The 19,667-nt window shown below is 33.9% G+C and overlaps 1 protein-coding gene across 3 annotated transcripts in view; it reads left to right on the top strand.

The window, feature by feature from the left end:
* The window catches only part of KCTD8 (potassium channel tetramerization domain containing 8), a 256,027-nt gene that overhangs the window by 79,174 nt on the left and 157,186 nt on the right, over positions 1-19,667 (top strand). The window contains exon 5 of one of the 3 annotated variants that reach the window (XM_089911866.1): positions 6,477-6,493. The exons of the other annotated variants lie outside the window; for them this stretch is intronic. Coding sequence (XP_089767992.1) covers positions 6,477-6,493 — 17 coding nt within the window. The remainder of the gene's footprint in view (positions 1-6,476; positions 6,494-19,667) is intronic. 3 annotated transcript variants of the gene reach the window in all.

Genomic DNA, 19,667 nt, shown 5'->3' with positions numbered 1-19,667 from the left:
TACAAAGATTGTCCTCAGTGTTCACCAGTTGGTTCTTTTTTTTAACCATTTCATTGTCAAGATTGATCTCAAATAGAGAATCAGCAGAATGTAGCTATAAGCACCACCTAAGTTATCTGGAGCAGAAATTGAGAAAATCAGGCAGGAAAACAAAGCTCAAACAAAATTTTAATACATTTAATTCATTTCAAGAAATGAAAAGAATAGGAAAGGGAAGAAAGCAGATTCTTTTGGATAAACAACAACTTGGATTATACTCATTTCATTTCAGTATCATAACGAACTTGGGATGTTACCAGTTTTACAGTGTAGCTACTAAGGCACAGCAGAGTTGTAACTCAGAGTAATGCTAACAAGAGAGAACCACTTTAAGAGTATGGAATTTGTAGTCACACTTGTTTGTTATGTGTGTGCTCAGGATCGGGGTCACAGAATATATAGGTTTGTATTCTGCTTTCTTCATATCATATTTTGTTGGGAGCAATCCCCAGTTCTCTTAATATCCCTTGAACATATACTTTTATGACTGCCTGTATTCCATTCAATTATCAATCCATTCATTCAACCACTCATTGAATATTACTGTGTGCCAAGCAGTGGACTGTACCCCAGGGATACATAAGGCAAGAGATAAAGTTCCTGTTCTCATGTAACTATTTCAAAGATGTAATTTGTGTGGCCACTACTGTTGGTTGGCTAACTCAGCTTTCATTTACACCTCCTCCTCTCTGCTTCCAGGGATTGAGGCCGGAAAAGAAGTACTTGGCTTTCTCACTTGTCTTCCAGTTAGGGAAGGCATGTAACCTATGTAAGGCCTATAGGATTTAAGGAGAAGTCTCTTCCTGGATTTCTGGGAAGGTTTTGCTTTTTTGATAAAAAGGACTGATATGTTGAGATTTTTGACCACTATCCCCTTCTTTCTACCTTGAAAGGTGATATCTGAGCTATGCCTGACGTCTTTCAACTATGAGAATGCAGGCAACATTCTAAGGATGGTTAGATCAGAAATACAGAAAAATCCAAGTGGCGTTGTTGAGCACCAAAAGCAGTGTGAGCCACTACTTACCATAGACTTACTAAGTGAGGAAAATTAACTCATATTATCAAGTCTGCATTATCAAGTCAGATTTTCTGTGATTTGCAGCTACATAGAGTCCTACTGTTACCTATTATTCAGCCAACCTGCTGTTTCGGTGTCTTTAGATTATTTTACACTTTTTCCAGTTTTCAAATTATGCTATAATAAATAATATCATATGCAAAATATTGAACCCATTTCTAATTATTCTGATAAGATTAACTTCTTGATGTATAATTTTTGAGTATAAGGGTATGACATGGGATGCATTTTGGCCATATTTACATCTTGAAGGTTTAAAACATTTTATAATGCCAAATATCTGATAGCATCCAATTCAAATGACTGGTATTTCTTAACTGTACATTTTCAACTCATTGTATCTTTTCAATGATAGTAAAGGTATATTTGAGTGCATAAAATAACCCCATCAGCTTTCTATGAGAGAGCAGGATTAAGAGAGAAATAGTAGAACACTAATGCCCAGGAGCCTTTTTAAAAAAGAGAATGTTTCCTTGTGTATATACTGTAGGTGAAAAGAGAACCCAATCTTTATTTCTAAGAGGCAGAAACAGAAAGAACTGCAGTGTCAGGAGACACTTGTTCTCATCTAACTTGTGTTTTCTTCATTATTCTGAAATATCTGGGTAATTTTTAACCCAGAAAATGTGTTGAGGATTTGTGTAAATTCCAGGGAAATTCCAGTCAGTAGGTATGATATTGTTTATTAAAATAAACAAACAAAAAACCTGCAAGTACTCAGAAAAGAAATGCCCATAAAAGTAACTGTGCTCGTCCGTTATCATCTCTATCCCTTTTACTAAAAAAAAAGTGGTTATCTACTAAGTTAAGCAAAACTCAGAAAACTTCACATCTTCACATGTAGACGTGCTCTGCAGTTTGCAAACTCCTTCACATAAAATGTGTAAATCCTGCCAGCAGGTTGCTATGGTTATTCTTTCTTAAATGTCCTGTTACCTTGTTTTGAACTATGAGCATATATTGAACTAGTCATTATGCTCAGCTCTCCTACATAGAAGGCAAAAAACCTTTTCTTCTGGAATTGTTTTCTTGAACGCTAAACATGACCTAATTAGAAGTATAGGTAATCTTCACGGAGCTTAAAAATAATCTCTCTCCAATCAATGACAGAAGACTATGCTAAGGGAATAAATACTTCTCCCTCTTCAATGCATTTCTATTCTAGTATAGAGTTCTTTTATGCCAGTAAATGCCCCACTTTTCCCCTCTTAACCAGAAAGGAATATTTTCATTTTATGTCTTCCTTACACTGGTGTACACTCAGCTACTACTTGAGTAGAAAACCTGGACGACCAGCTTGCATGTAACTTTGCAAAAAAAGGACAGAAGGAGCTGAGCAGTGTCTATGCTGGTGACTCACTGAAGTCCAGTCAAGTGTAAAATCAAGTTAGAAGCAGCCCAGCCCAGATACTGAAATGTGCCAGAAGGTAAGATTTCTAGAAAGTGTGTTTTCTTAATGATTATGAAGCTTTAATCCTTTCTCAAAATATCATCATTTGCCCTTCATAGTTAACTATGACTCTGGATTTATGTTGCTTTCTCTGGAGACAGTGATTTTGAAAATACTGTTGGGGTAAAGAGGCGTCTAATAGGGTTTATTGTTTGCTGTCTCTAAGCTTACCTCTTTACCTTTTAGTTTACATAACAGCTCTTCTCCTCAAAAAACCTGTTCCCTTTCTGGGTGCCAAAATCCATATTTATCTTTCTACTGCTAATTCCAACAGTCAAGGGATCTAAAGCATAGCTTGTTCTATCCATATTTATAGAGTTTTTTTTGATACACTAAAGGTAGTGCTCCACTTAATCTCACCAAAAATTAATTTTATGATTGGACATCCTGCTGTTACTTTAGTGTCACTGAGTTTTAGTAGTCATTGGCTAAATTACAGAGTATGGCTCATGCAGAATCCGATTTGCCTTTAGGAAAGATACAAACCAGACACTGATGAAACTGTTCAAGAAACTCTAGGTGATGTCTGTGAAATCCTGATTTTATCTTTAATCTCAAAGACTGTACATGAATGCCCATATCAGAGGATTTCAGTTCAAAGCAATCTTGATAAAGCAACCAAAAGATTTTCTGAAGAAAATATTTTTCTCCTACTTTGTCAGTTCATTTTCCTCCCTTGGGTCTCTATCATAATTTAAGATAGCAACCTATGGTGTTAGCTTTAAAGATTGTATGAAATCTTGAATATCTTTGGATGGTTTCTGTCATTTCATTTGCTGTATTTTATACACCCAATAGCTGGAAAGGTATTGAAAAGATTATCCGCCTTAGATTATCAAACTTATAGCCAGTAAAAAAGAAACACCACCATCATTTTTTTCTGTAGCCATCTCAGAGATTTTCAGTAATGCTAATTTAGTTAGTTGAAGAGATTGTAGCATTATTTCTAATTTCAAGTATGCTGAGCCCCTTCCCCCCACACACAAAAAAAGTTGAATATTGAGAGAAAATATATTTTACTGGTATTTAAAAATATTTCTTAAATTTTTTTCTTTTTAGGAGTATTCTAAAAATACTTCTTTATAAGGTCAGTGATAGTCTGTTCATATGATTCCTTGTTGTAAACTTAATGTACAGTGTAAGCATTGCAGCCTGATGTGCTAAACTGGATTCACTAATGAGGGATGAACCTCTAAGAATTCTGTTAGCTTTGATATTGATTGATTGATTCATTTATTTATTCATTCAGTGAATGATTTATTGAGTTCCTTCTGGGTATCAAGCTGTGGGCTGGCAATGCAATAGTAGGCAAAAATAGACATGTTCCCCCCTGTAGTCTTGGAGCTTGCTGTGAAGTAGGGGAGAGAGGCATTAGTCAGACTTATCATACATTACAGCTGTGATAAAAGCAACAGAAGTACATGATATTATGTGATAGCATAATGGAAGATTTCACCTAGTCAGGGAGGTCAAGGAGGCCTTTGGTGAGGGCCATGCTTGAACTGATGTGTGGAGGAGAAGCAGGAGTTAAAGAGGGGAAGGGAACAAGTTAAGTAGGGGAAGAGTTAAGTAGGGGAAGAGGACAAAGTGTCTGTGGTAGAAGGGAGCCCTGCAAGTCTGAGGGGCTGAAGGAAGACAGGGCTGGCTGGAGTGTAGAATGGAATGTAGCTCACTGTGAGGCTGGAATGGGTAGGGAAGAGCCATCAAGCAGGGTCCTCAAGTGTTTTATCTTTATCTTAAGAGCAATGGGAATTCATTAAAGGATTTTAAAATAGGTGATTCAGAGAGCAGGGTAGGACACATTATAATATGATAAAAATTCTTATTCTAAAAAGACCGCTCAGGTGGAAAGAAATGTGAGTGTGGAAAGAAATGGAGAATGGGGAGTGTATACCCACCATGTGGTTAGGGCTTTCTAGGACTTTACAAATGACCAAAGGGCAGTAAAAGGAAGACTGGGTTACTTAATTGGGTTTCCAAAAATTGAGCATGATTGTTTGTAATTCCAAATCCCATTACAATGAATTATGGATACAAGTTTATTATGATGATAACTATTAGTGTTGTAAGCTAATCCATACAGCCAAGTCTCCCCTTATGGAAGTCTTCCTAAATAAGCTCTCTGGTTTTGTTTTTGTTTGTTTGCTTGCTTGCCTACTTGTTTTTTTTTTGGCGGTACGTGGGCCTCTCACTGCTGTGGCCTCTCCTGTTGCGGAGCACAGGCTCCAGACACGCAGGCTCAGCAGCCATGGCTCACGGGCCCAGCCGCTCCGCAGCATGTGGGATCTTCCCAGACCGGGGCACGAACCCGTGTCCCCTGCATCGACAGGCGGACTCTCAACCACTGCGCCACCAGGGAAGCCCTACTTGTTTTAATTATTTTTTTTCTACGTCCACATTTTTAAGAAGTCAAGATATAAAAATAAAAACAAAGATTCCTTCTTAGCCCTCCCTCTTTGTACACACACACACACACACACACACACACACACACATGCAATGAATAAATGTATACATACAGGCAGCCTGTATATAATTTTATATAAATTGTATTAGAAGTATAATTTTACAAACTGCTTTTCAAACTCAATTTTTAAGCAAGATATTTCCTTGTCAATGAGACATATAGAAGCTCCACTTTGATAGTAACCTATTGTAGGGTGACCAGAATTTAAAAATTTTCCTTCTGATGAACATGTGTGCTACTTCCATTTTTTCCTATTATGCAAGACTGAATGAGTATCCTAGGAAATAAATCTTTTTATCTTTGATTATCTTCTTAGGATAAATTTCCAGATGAAATTACTGGATCAGTTGGTATAAACATTTAAAATTTCAATATGTTTATGGATTCTCTGCCCTCCAAAAAGTTTGAAACAATTTAATCTTTATCAGTTTTGGAAATAATGTCCATTTTACTATGTCTTTGTCAAGGCTGGATAGATGCATTTTTATTCAGATTATTATTTTTTGCCTTTCTGCTAGGTTACAGATGATACGTTTTACAGTTTTCATTGACTATTTTGAAATTAATGTTATTTTTCTCAACAGCTCTGTATCACATTTTGGTGTATTAATTTCATTTTTAGGAATTCTTTTGATATCATTAAATATCCTTAAAATATTTTAGTGCTTAATATAACATATCCTTTTCTTTTTAGACTTTGGAGTCATCTCTTTTAGTTCAGGGATAGTATCTGGTGGAACCAGGTAAAATTAACATTATAAAGACACATTTTCCTTGATGCCATTATGCAAAGCCCTATTTTTCTAAAGACTAAATGGTTCACAGATATTTTTCCTAATTTTAAAAAAATTAATAGACTCTATTTTTTAGAACAGTTATAGGTTTACAGAAAAAATGTATAGAAAATACAGAGTTCCCATATGCCCACAACCCTTCCTGCAGTTTCCCCTGTTATTAATATCTTGCATGAGTGTGGTACATTTGTCACAGTTGATGAGCCGATATTGATGCATTATTATTAACTACAGTCCATAAATCATATTGTGTTATACTTTCTATGGATTTGGGAAAATGTATGATGTCATGTATCTATATTAAATGTGCATGTGGAATAGTTTTACTGCCCTAAACATCCCTGTGCTCCACTTGTTCGTCTCTCCTCCCTTCCCTCACTTCTTTGCCTGAACCCCTGGAAGCTATTGACATTTTTATTGTCTTTATAGTTTTGTCTTTTCCAGAATGTCATATAGTTGGAATCATATAGTATGCAGCCTTTGCAGATTGGGTTCTTCCACTTAGCAGTGTGTATTTAAGGTTACTCCATGTCTTTCAGTGGAGTGATAGCTTACTTTTTCTTATTGCTGAATACTATTCCAAATCAGAGTTTGTTTACCTATTATTATAGCTACTTCCATAATTTTTGGAAATTATGAACAAAGTTGCTGTAAACATTCATGTGCATGCTTTTGTGTGGACACGTTTTCAACACATGTGGGTAAAGCATAATTGCTGGATCATATGGTAAGACTATGATTAGCTTTGTAAGATGCTGTTAGACTGTCTTCCAGAATGGCTGTACCATTTTGTTTTCTCACAACCAATAAATGAGAGTTCCTGTTGCTCTACATCCTCACTAGCATTTGTAGTTGTCAGTGTTTTCTAATTTTGCCATTCTAATAGATGTATAGTAGTATCACATTGTTTTAATTTGTAATTTCCTATGATATATGTTGAGCAAATTTTCATTTGCTTATTTGCCATCTGCACATCTTTTTTAATGTGGTGTCTTCAAAATTTTTACCATTTTTTAATTGGGTTGTTTGTTTCTTATTGTTGAATTTTCAGAGTTCTTTGTATATTTTAGATACAAGTCTTTTATCCAATATATGTTTTGCAAATATTTTCTATGGCTTATCTTTTCATTCTCTCATCAGTGTCTTTCACAGAGCAGACATTTTTAATTTTAATAAAGTCAAGTTTATCAATTTTTCTTTCATCATTAGTGTTTTTATTTTTGTATCTAAAAAGTCATCTCCAAAACCAAGGTCATCTAAATTTTCTCCTATGTTATTTTCTAGGAATTTCATAGTTTTGTGTTTTACTTTTAGATCTATGATCCATTTTGAGCTGATTTTTGTGAAAGGTGTAAGGACTGGGTTTATATTCACTTTTTTTGGTGTAGATGTCCAGTTGTTCAAGCACCACAGATGTCTTTTTGTCCATGCTTGGAACCCTGAAGCATCCCTGTGTTATTGATACTAAGATATAAATGTGGCTATAGATTTATAGATCTGAATATTTGCTACTTCTGAATGGTCTGCTTGAAAGCCATTTAAGTGACTTCTACTTATTCTAAGACTCCTTAAGATGAATTCACGGCAGAAACACTTCCATAATGTCCCATTTTAATAGAACTGGTATGTTGTTTAGTAACACACAAAGGACTATTCAAAAGTTGGTGCAAAATTATACGTGTTGCCTAGAGGAGAAATTATGTTTTCTAACATCTCCCCTCTCTGCCCTGGTCCTTCTTACTGCTTCTCATCTTACTTAAGTCTGTAACCTTTGTCTTTGTTGTTTGGCAGTGAACTTCATTCACTGATGCCAGAGGCAGAGAGTTTTCAGTAGATGCCCAAGCTCCTGATCCACACTCCTGGAGACTGGCTCTAGTCTCAATATTAAAATGTGCAGGAATATATCAAAGACACATTTTTTTAAATGACCCTCTTTAACCTCGGAATAAATAACTTGGAAATATTTCTTTTAGTTCCTAAGCTTTGATATGACCTACAATGGAATAAAAAGATGTCAAAGTTTCAGTTCCTTTTAATGTTTCTCTTTTAATAGTTCTGTGATTTGATACCATGGTGACAGGCATCAAGGAAATACTTAGAATTAATGATGCTTTCAGTTGATTTGAAAAAAGAATGTATTTTTAATTCCTCTAGCTTCTTGATTAAATTACCATCTTGCATACAAGCTCATTCCTGGAGTAAATGAATTGAAAATATCGATTTCAAGAATTATTTTATTCCATATAACACCATGCTTATTTTTGTCTAGTTCTACCAGATTATTTTAACCCAAATTATAGAAACAAAAAAAGTAAGCAGATGGTTTAAATATTATAAATACATCTTATAACACTTTGGTATTTAGAGAATTATGCTTGGAATTGATGAGCTATTTCTTAGTATTTAAATATCTGCTATTTCTTAATTTTGGGGGGGTCTTAACTGGGTTAATGTTTTAAAGAATTTTTTTAAAAATTCACCTTTAACATAGAAAGAAATAGTCACTTGAAGTTATTGTGGTATTCCTTTACAATTCAGTGAAGAAGGTGTGTAAATTCTTTGCAGTATCATTTGAAATATTTCTTTTCCATTACTTTCCTACTACAATTACTGCAGGTTTCCATTTCATCTCACCTGAAGTATTTTTTTTAAACATATTTATTGGAGTATAATTGCTTTACAATGGTGTGTTAGTTTCTGCTTTATAACAAAGTGAATCAGCTATACATATATATCCCCCTATCTCCTCCCTGTTGCGTCTCCCTCCCACCCTCCCTATCCCGCTCCTCTATGTGGAAACAAAGGACGGAGCTGATCTCCCTGTGCTATGCGGCTGCTTCCCACTAGCTATCTATTTTACATCTGGTAGTGTATATATGACAATGCCACTCTACAATGAGGTATCATCTCACACCATCTCAAAAAATCTACAAACAATAAGTACTGGAGAGGGTGTGGAGAAAAGGGAACCCTCTTGCACTGTTGGTGGGAATGTAAACTGATACAGCCACTATGGAGAACAGTATGGAGGTTCCTTAAAAAACTAAAAATAGAACTACCATACGACCCAGCAATCCCACTACTGGGCATATACCCTGAGAAAATCACCTGGACTATTTTTATAACAACTTCATGATGTCTCTGACTTCAGTCTTCCCCTTCACTGTTTTGCCCCATACTCTACCCACTATTGGATCTTCCGCAAACACTATACTGCTCATATTATTATAGTAACTTCTGCATTGTGACGTAGAAAAGAGTATGGGTTTTGCAATAAAGACCACTTACTATTTCCGGAATTTTGGACTCAGTCTTTAATCTCTCTAAGTTTCAGTGTCCTTAATTATAAAATGGGGCCTTTTCAACAAACTCGTAAAAGTTGGAATTATGATTAAATGAAAATAATGCTTATTTTATTAATACTTCTCATCTGTCTATTGAAGAAAGTCCAAAATTCTTAACTTGGCATACAAAATCAACCAGAGTTTGAGCTCAGACCACCTCTCAACACATTAACTCATCTGTACATGGGCAACATTTTAGCCAAAGCCCATTCAGAACTCCTATGTTCCATCCTTGGCTTCTCTCTTCCTGTACCTCCACCTCTTTTATATTTCTGCTGCCTGGAATTTCTTTCCTCTATCTTCATCACTTATTGAAATGCTCCCAATTCATTAATGCAACCTGACAAGGCATCTTCAAATTCCTGATCAAATGTAAGCAGCCTAAGAAGAATGACCCCTTTTTTCCTGATATTTGTAGGGCACTGATTTTTACTTTCTTATGACACCTAATACTTACTGCTTTGAATAGTAGTTACTTGTATAAAGGTCTTTTCTAAGAGACCTTAAGGTACACAATAGCAAGGCCAGTGTTATAGTCATGCAAGCTCATGGCACTTAGAACTGTATCAGACACAAAGTTTTCAATAACCATTTGGTGAATTAAGGTATAATTTACCTTTTTAATATCTATAATCATCCCATTATTTCAGGATTATTTCTCATAGAGATATTTTTTTCTCATTAAAACATTAAAAATGGACAAAATTTGGGATAATTTTTTTCCTGTGTTGGCTCAGGAGGACTTCTTAGATGATTTCAGCAATGCAGAGTGCATATCACCTTGAGTATATTTATTATTATTATTATCTAGAAAATTAGCTCAAGTTGGCTATAACAGCAGAAATGTCCCCTGATATATCAAAGTTTGACAAATCTATTCCCATTAAGGAGAGAACTGAAGGCATTTTTAGTTGATACTTTGTATTTTTAGAATATCTATTTTATTTCTGACTCCAAACCATCAGAACACATAAGATTCTATTGTATTACTAAATGAGTGTCCTTTTGTTCAGAAGAGCATGTTAAAAAATGCCCCAGATAATCACATAATATCTCATTATACACCATAAGACTAAAAAAAGCTTCTTAACCTGTCTAATACATTTTCCGTATTTTCAGGCAAGTTTTACCTAAACCATTTCTGACAGGAAGACAACTCTTCTAGTCTTAATTATCCCAAGGGAAGATGATTTCATAGCCTCCGTTATAAAATAAGGACCTTCACAAAAGAATGTGATAAATGAACCCTAGAGCTATTGTAGTGATAGATGAATTATGTCAGTGAAAAACTTGGAATGAGTAAAATCAAGGAAGAAAAATCTCACTTTGCGTGAGATGAGGTAAGCATAAAGCATATATGAGGCTTTTAATGATGTCTCTAAGGAAAATTCTGCTTTGAGATGGAGAGTCAGGAGATGATAATGGACTTTGATGGAAGGGGAGAGGAAAAGAAAAGAGCATTTGAGAAAACTGAAGAAGAAATATTGGGAATTTAACGGAACAAAGCCATGTGGAAAGAAATATACCCATAAGTCAATGAAGTATAAAAAGCGCAGTAGGGCCCCAAATAGGAGGCTTTTCTGGATTGCATCTTTAAGACATACTTAATGTCTGTCAGTATGAAGTTTAAAAAACTGTTTGCTCTGCATTTATACTGACTTGTTAATCTTTAAAAAAATTTTAAGACTTTAAATACTAAATTTTTATTATTGCTTTCCTAAAAGGATCCCTCAAGGATATCTCTGTTTCCACTTCGGTTAGTTTTAACAAATGCAAGGATTGCCATTCCATTCTGTTCCCTTGATACTCCTGGCTGTTTGAAAAAGAATACTCAATTTATTTAATAAAGAAAACACTTGTTCGTTGGTCTACCTCTTCAGACTTCCAGCAGCTGTAAGGATAATTAAAACCATCCAGAGTATTGTTGTTGTGTTCCTTATGGCAGCTTCGATTCTATTGATGGCATCTAACTTTTCTTTAAGAATTTTATGAAATTGTCCATGAAAGATAACTGTATAGTTCTGGATGGCACTGGTAGAAAGAGAGTCACAAGCAGTAAGTGCAAAAAGCATAACAGGGAGCAGGGCTTTTAACAATTTATCTTTTCTTTAAGGCCAGGAATAGATAAACCATATAAAAATTTTGTAGCTTCTTAGAGCATTTGGATGGTGTGTATGAAGCAATCTGGATAATCTACTTTTTCATTATATTACATTTACAATTTATATGTTCCAAACATTCCTTTTTGTGAATAAAATATTTTATTATAAAATAAAACATATTTAGGTGTTGGTTTGCTAAGGGTAAATAGTTTTGCTCCTGTATATATACTTTTAATGTAATAATTTACTGTGCTTTAACCCTGCTGGAATAATGCATTATTCCTTATTTTTTAAAATGTCACATGTACATCTATTCATTGTGCAACACAATTAGAATAAAAATGTATGGTTTTGTTAAGCTGTACCATCTCAAAAATATTTAGGGGAGAGCTACATGCAGATTTTTTTTTTTTTTTTTTTTGCGGTACGCGGGCCTCTCACTGTTGTGGCCTCTCCCGGAGGCTCCGGATGCGCAGGCTCAGCGGCCGTGGCTCATGGGCCCAGCCGCTCCGCGGCATGTGAGATCTTCCCAGACCGGGGCACGAACCCGTGTCCCCTGCATCGGCAGGCGGACTCTCAACCACTGCGCCACCAGGGAAGCCCCCACAGATTTTTAATAATAAATTTCTTCTCTGTTCTCAGGCTGGTCTTATCTGATCTCAAACAGATCAATGTTGAATTTATTCAAAATGGTCTTTGTTGCTAGAAATTTTGTTTAAAACTAGAGAAAAGATAAATGTTCTACATGGGTTTAAACTTTTAATTAAGCCTCACAAGCAGCAAGAGCCAAATAACAGAGTTCAATAACTAAAGAAACCAATGATATTTGTGTAAAATGAATTAACTGTGTTGAGGGTTTTGAATATTATATTACCTCAGTATAAGGGAAAGTACGTAAGAAACAGTTCCACTAGCATTTCCTACATATTTTATTTCCTTCTCGGTCTCTGAGGTGTGCTACCTGTCCAGTCTACAAATAATTGATGACTTGGATGATCAATAAATTTTGTAAGTGATATGTTCAAAATTTATCTAATTTTATTCCTATTACAAACTTTATCCTGCCATTAATTTCAATAAAATATCAATAGAGTAATATAATCATATAATTTGATATGTTAGGGAAAGCCAGTTAGTAGGAGAGGGAACAATGTATTAAAATCTTGCTAAATACATGAATCCAGGCAGGAAAAAAATAATAAACTAATAAAACAAAATTCCCAGTGCTTTTTTTTTAGTGTATGTGGGGCTTTTGCTTTTTAAAAATTATCATTTGGAGAGTAACATTTGTTTTTATTTCTTTTTCTTTTTTTAATTTTGAATTTCTATTGCTATGATATATATTCTGAAAAACCTCTAAAGCAAAATTATACACTTTATCTCTATTGCAAAGCCAACACCTGTGCAACCACATGCAGGACAGGAAATAGATCTTTGCCCTTTTATTCACCGTCTGTGCCTTAGCCTCCCAAGTTAACTTTTATGCTAATTTTAAGGTTACTGATTTAATGTTATTAATTGCCTTGCTTTTCTTTAATAGTTTTTACTATGAAATGCACATCCCTAACCATGTTTAGTTCACCATTTGTTGGAGAAATGGAATCACGCACTATGCATCCTTTCATGCCTGGCTTCTTTCTCCTAACATGGTATATGTGATATTTAGCCATGTTGTGTGTAGCTGTGCTTTGTTCATTTACATTGCCATATTGTCTTCTTTGTATGGCTCTTTTACACTTTTAAAATCCATTCTGTTCATGGACATTTGAATTGTTTCTAGTTTTTATCTTCATGACTCTTGGGTGTATACATAAGTGTGGAATTGCTAGGAATGTGTAACTTCAGGTCTAGTGGGTATTGCTAAACTGTTTCCCACGTGGTATAACTCTGCACTCCCATTTGATATTTCCCCATTAATTCACGTCCTTACCAACCTTTGTTATTTCTTTGCTTTTAAAATTCTAGTTACTCTGATGGATGTGTTGTAGTATCTTAGGATACTTTTAATTTGCATAGCTGACCAATTAGGTTGAGTTCTGTTTGGCCATTTGTGAAGGTTTTATTTAAATCTCTTGCCATATTTTTCTATTGTGTTATCTTTTTTCCTCTCTATGGATTTGTATGATTAATACACCCACACACTCAGACACAGTATAAAAATCCTGTGTTGGTTATATTTGTTGTAAATATCTTCTCCCAGTGTGTAGTTTACCTTTTTGTTTTCTTAATGCTGTCTGCTGGAAACAAAAATAATTAATTCTTATGTGGTCCAGTTGGCCTGTCTTTTTCTCCATAGTTATTGCTTATTGTGCCCTGTTTAAGAAATCTTTCCCTGCCCTATCATGAATATACTTTCTTGTATTGTATTCTAGAAGCTTTATTGTTTTACCTCTCACATTTTGCTAAATAGTTTACCTGGAATTGATCTTTATGTATTATGTGAGATAGATGACAAGCTTCATTTTATTCCATGTGGATATTAAATTGTCCTAGAATTGTTTATTGAAAGAGACTGTCCTTTCCCCACTGTATAAAGTGCTAACTTTGTTAAAAATCAATTGTCCATAGGTGCATACATGTGGTAATGAATGCTCCATTTCGTTCCATTTGTTTTTCTTGTCTGTCCTTGTGCCCATACAACGTTGTTTTAATAATTGTATTTTTATAATAACTCCTGATATCCCATAGAGCAAGTCTTTTTACCTTGTTCTTCCTCAGTAGTGTCTCAGCTATTCTTGGCTCTTTGCACTTCCACATTTAGTAGCAACTTGTCAAGTTACAAGGATACAAACACACACATGTCACACAAAATTGTGATTTTTTTTTTTTTTTTTTGTATTTCATTCAACCCTTAGAGAAATTTGGGGAGAATTAACATCTTAAAATGTTGACACTTCAAATCCATGAACATGATGTATCTCTCCAGATTTTTAGATCTTTTGTGTTTTCTCTCAATAAAATGTCATTTTTTTGTGTGAAGAGACCTTCATGTCTTTTATGAGATTTAATCCTAGTATTTGATTGGTTTTCCTACTGTCATAAATAGCATGTTTTTCAAGCTACTATGTGTCTAGAGCCCTTGTAAAACTATGTCTCTGGCATCCGTGTAAATCTTTCTAAAATTATTTTATATCAGGGTTAGTAATGCTTGCTGTGTATCTCAATTCAATACAATAACTTTGTCATTGCCCTCTGAAAATCTATGGATTTTGGTTGCCAGCAACAGAAACTGATTTTGGCTAATTTACGCAAAGGAGAACTTAAAAGAGAATACAGGTGAGAGAAAAGATATCTGGGTTTCTGGGAATCTGTTTTCAAAACAAGTGAGAACAAAGTCAATGCCAAGGTCCTAGGATCATGAACTGAAGTTTGAAAGCATGTTTCCTCTGTGACAACTTTTCTATGTTCTTGCTTATTCTTGCATCTTTTCCTCAAGTGTATTATTCATAGCACAGAGCATTTAATTTACCAAACTTAGATCACTTCCTGACTCTCCTTATATAAAGAGAGGGAAAATTGTGTCTTTGGTCTTTTTCAGTAGAAGATGGTTCCTGAAAACTATCTTTGCACCAATGCTACACACAATGGGAAAAAGAGCAGAGTATAATTCCTTAAGGAAAACTGAATGCTTTTAAGAAAGGACATGAATGCTGGAGAGAAAAACTAATAGTAACTCCTCCTTAGAGGAAGGTCATAGATGACAGCCTGGTGCCCATCAGGCAGTTCTCTCTAAAGTTTAGTAGCAAATGCTTTGCTAAATATGGATATATACTGTAATAGGATTTCTGGAGCCACCATATTCTTTTCTCTCTCGCTCATATATATATTTTCCACTATTACCCCTTATTGATTTTAATCTGTCAAACATATATATATATAGTGTATATTCTATTATCCCTTATTGATTTTAATTTGTCAAAACATGATAATTTATTTAAAAAAGGTTTAGTGAAACAGAAGATTAGACAATTAGGAGTCAAGTCTTGGTATAACTATTTTTAATATTTTTCCATAGAAACTGTATTATTATGTGAAGAGAAATCTACCCTATAACTTAATTTTCCAGGAGTTAAAATAAGATGTATAACATTATTTTTGGCAGAGCACTGAAGTTCAGTTAGGGTGGATATTCAACCCTTTTTTCATTCCAGGGATGCCTCAAACTTCAACCGTGTTACTCACAAAATGAGTCACTTCCTGTACTCCAGTTGTTTCCAGATGTGCTATGCTCCTGGAGATTAATTACATTTAGAGTAATGTTTATATATGTGCAGGACTAAATGTTATAATGCTAGGTTAATCTATTGTATTTCAAAGAGACTTCAGAGATCTTTTCATTCAAACTAAAGAAGGAACTTGGCCTACATATCTGGAATTTAATTGCATACTATCTATTGGAAAGCTTCCCAGGATGAAGAATGGTATTCTTTGAGGCAACCTTCTTCATTATTGGACAATACTATAGTCCCTTTCTATATCAATTCTTTAAGAATTCATGACTCTACTTATTTTTCTCTACTTTTTTTTTTCTAAATGTCATTTTTTATTCTAAAAATAATACATGATTCTTTAAAAAATCATGCAGGTAGGAGAGAATTGTATGAAATAAAAAGTGAAAGCTTAGAAGTTTTTTATACTGCTAAAGTAATTCTTCTTCTGTGCTATTTCCACACATCTGACTAAGTTCAGCCACTGGAGCAAGAGAATGTGTGTCTGTCTACTCTTCATGTGACAACACTGCAGGTGTCTTGACAACTAACTTGACCTCATTAAGTGTTTAACAGCTAACTTAACAGCTAACTTGACCTCATTAAGTGTTTGGTTTTCTTTTCTGTCTTACTGTGCCATCTATTTTCAATTGTTAAATGTTTTAGGTATGTACAAGACATCTTTAAAAGAGAAAATGAAATTGCTTAATATGCTTCCATAGTAATATTTGTATGACATTTGTGCAATTTGAATTTATTTCTAAAATTCAGGACAACACTGAATCTACAGACTTGACATTCTGAATTATGTTTTAGCTATTACTGAATTTTTACATAAAACCTCAATATGAATGCCTGTCAGGAGAGTATACAGAAATGGCATTTTTGTTCTGTGAATAGGGATTTGATAGAAACATCATTTTGTCATCGAAATGTTATGTGTCTATAATGTTAAGAATTTCTCGATAATAGAACTGGTAATCATAACCCTCCTTCTGATAAAATAAAAGTCAAAGAAAGCATTACTTTAATTTGTAAAATCACTGCACTGAAAGATTTTTAAAGTGCCCATGTCAGTACGTGCATCATCTTGCTAATGAATAAAAGTATCATTTCAAGGTCACATGCATGTAAGCTAGTTTCCCTCCAAAGAATTGCTAATATTATCAAGTTTTCTAAGAAAGAGGTTCTTACTGAGAGGACTTAACAGAGCAATAGAATGCAGAAAAAAATTAACTTAAGCCCATAGCTGTGTCATTGAGATATATTTAGTAATATCTCCCCCAACTTGTATAATTTAGAAGAAAATGATTATAATATATAATTACTCAGCAATGTGTTTTTTTAACAGTAATGCATATTTTTATTAATAGATCTATTTTTTAAAAAAATAACTACTTATTTCATAGCTTGGATGTTCTAAAAATTAATTTATCCATACCCCTTTTAATGAGTGTATAAGTTTTTAAATTATTTATAACAGATAATGTTGTAAAGAACTTCTTTGAAAATGTATGTGAATATTTCTGTAATAGATCCCTTAAGTGGAATTGCTGGGTTCAGAGCATGTGATTTCAATTTTTGACATAATATGTAAAATTGCTCTCTAATAACGTGATTTCCACTCACATCAAGCATGTTGTTTTGGAGCACTAACCTCACATTCTCTCCAAAACCAAATAATAATCACAATTATTTTTTGGACAAATTGATATCCAAAAATGACATCTCATTTTAATTTTCAATTTTTTAAGTAGGTTGTAATTTGGGACCATTTGAATATATCTTCCTGTGAATATCCTTTCCTCTTTTTAAAAATTGAAATATAGTTGATGTACAATATTATGTTAGTTTCTGGTGTACTACATAGTTATTTGACATTTACATACATTATGAAATGATTACCACAAGTCTAATAACCATCTGTTCTGATACAAAGTTATATTATTGACCATATTCTTTCTGCTGTAAATGACATACCATGGATTATTTATTTTATAGCTGTAGGTTTGTACCTTTTAATAATCTTCACCTACTTTGTCCATTACCCCACCCCCTTCATTTTGGCAACTACGTGTTTGTTTTCTATATCTATGATTCTGTTTTGTTTTGTTTGTTTTGTTTTTTAGATTCCATATATAAGGAGATAATAAGAAATTTGTTTTTCTGTCTGTGACTTGTTTCAATTAGTATAATACACTCTAGATCCACCCATGTTGTCCCAAATGGCAAGATTTCATCTTTTATGGCTGAGTAATATTCCATTGTATATGTATGTACTGCAGTTTCTTTGTCTATTCATCTATCAATGGACACTTAGGTTTCTTCCATATCTTGACTATTGTAAATAATGCTGCAATGAACATTAGGGTGAGTATATCTTCTAGAATAGGTGCTTTTGTTTTCTTTGGGTAAATACCCAGAAATGAAATTTCTGGATCATATGGCAATTATATTTATAATTTTTTGAGGAACCCACATGCTGTTTTCCATAGTGGCTCCACCAACAGTGCATGAGGATTCCCTTTTACCCACATTCTCACCAAAACTTATTTGTTGTCTTTTAGATGATAGCCATTCTGACAGGTGTGAGGTGCTATCTCATTGTGGTTTTAATTTGCATTTCCTTGAAAATTAGTAATGTTGAGCATAATTTCATGTGTCTTTTGGCCATCTGTATGTCTTCTTTGGAAAAATGTCTAGTCTTCTGCTCATTTTTTGAATTGTTTGTTTTGATGTTGAGTTTTATGCGTTCTTTGTATTTTAACCCCTTATCAGGTTTATCATTTGCAAATATCTTCTCCCATTCAGTAGGCTGATTTTTCACTTCATTGATGGTTTGCTTCACTGTGTAAACGTGTTTTAGATTGATATGTGCCATGTGTTTACTTTTACTTTTTTTTTTCCCTTGCCTGAGGAGACAGATCCAAAAGAAAAAAAAAATTGCTAAGATTGATGACAAAGAGTATACTGCTTATGTTTTCTTCTAGGAGTTTTTTAGTTTCAGGCCTTACTTTTAAGTATTTAAACATAGAATTGGATGTCTATTTTGATTTTGTTTTTATATATGATGTAAAAAAGTAGTCCAGTAACATTCTTTTGCATTTGCACCATTTTCACCATTTACTGAAGAGGCTTTCTTTTCCTCATTGTATATTCTTGCCTCCTTTGTCACAGATTAACTGACCAGATAAGTGTGAATTTATTTATGGGCTGTCTATTCTGTTCCATTGATCTATGTGTCTGTTTTTGTGCCAGTAATATACTGTAGTTTTGTAGTATAGTTTGAAGTAAGGGGACATTATACCTCCACCTTTGTTCTTCTTTCTCAAGGTTGCTTTGGCTATTTGGAGTCTTTTGTGTTTCTGTACAGATTTCAGAATTTATTTGTTCTACTTCTGTGAAAAATGTCATTGGTATTTTGATACAGATTGCATTGAATCTGTAGATTGCCTTGGAGAGTATGGTCATTTTAAGAATATTAATTCTTTCAATCCATGCACATAGTATATCTTCCCATATGTTTATATAATCTTCAGTTTATTTCATCAGTATCTTATACTTTTCAGAGTACATGTATTTTTATCTCCTTGGTTAGATTTATTCCTTGTATTTTATTTCTTTCAATGCAGTTGTAAATGGGACTGTTTTCTTAATTTCTCCTTCTGTTAGCTGGTTGTTAAAGTAGAGAAATACAATAGATTTCTGTATATTAATCTTATATTCTGCAACTTTACTGAATTCATTTATTCTAGTAGTCTTTTGGTGGTATCTTTAAGATTTTCTCTACATTGTATCATGTCATCTGCAAATAGAAACAGTTTTACTTCTTCCTTTCCAGTTTGAATTCCTTTTATTTATTTTTCTTATCTGATTGCTGTGGCAAGGACATCCGATACTATGTTGAATAAAAGTAGTGAGAGGGTATTCTTGTCTTGCTCCTTGACCTTAGAGGAAATGCTTTCAGGTTTTCACTGTTGAGTATGATGTTGGCTGTAGGCTTGTCATATATGGACTTTATTCTGTTGAGGTATGTTCCCTCTATATCACTTTGTTGACAGTCTTTATCATGAATGAATGTTGAAGTTTTTTCTAAAGCTTTTTCTATATCTATTGAGGTGATTGTATGATTTTTATTCTTCTATTTCTTATTGTGGTGTATCACATTGATTGATTTGTTGT

The sequence above is a fragment of the Delphinapterus leucas genome, chromosome 5 (assembly GCF_059928025.1).
Source record: "Delphinapterus leucas isolate spDelLeu-1000000601 "Yukka" chromosome 5, BTC_Dleu_Yukka2, whole genome shotgun sequence".
Lineage (NCBI taxonomy): Eukaryota > Metazoa > Chordata > Mammalia > Artiodactyla > Monodontidae > Delphinapterus > Delphinapterus leucas.
This window is presented reverse-complemented; position numbering and strand designations above follow the sequence as displayed.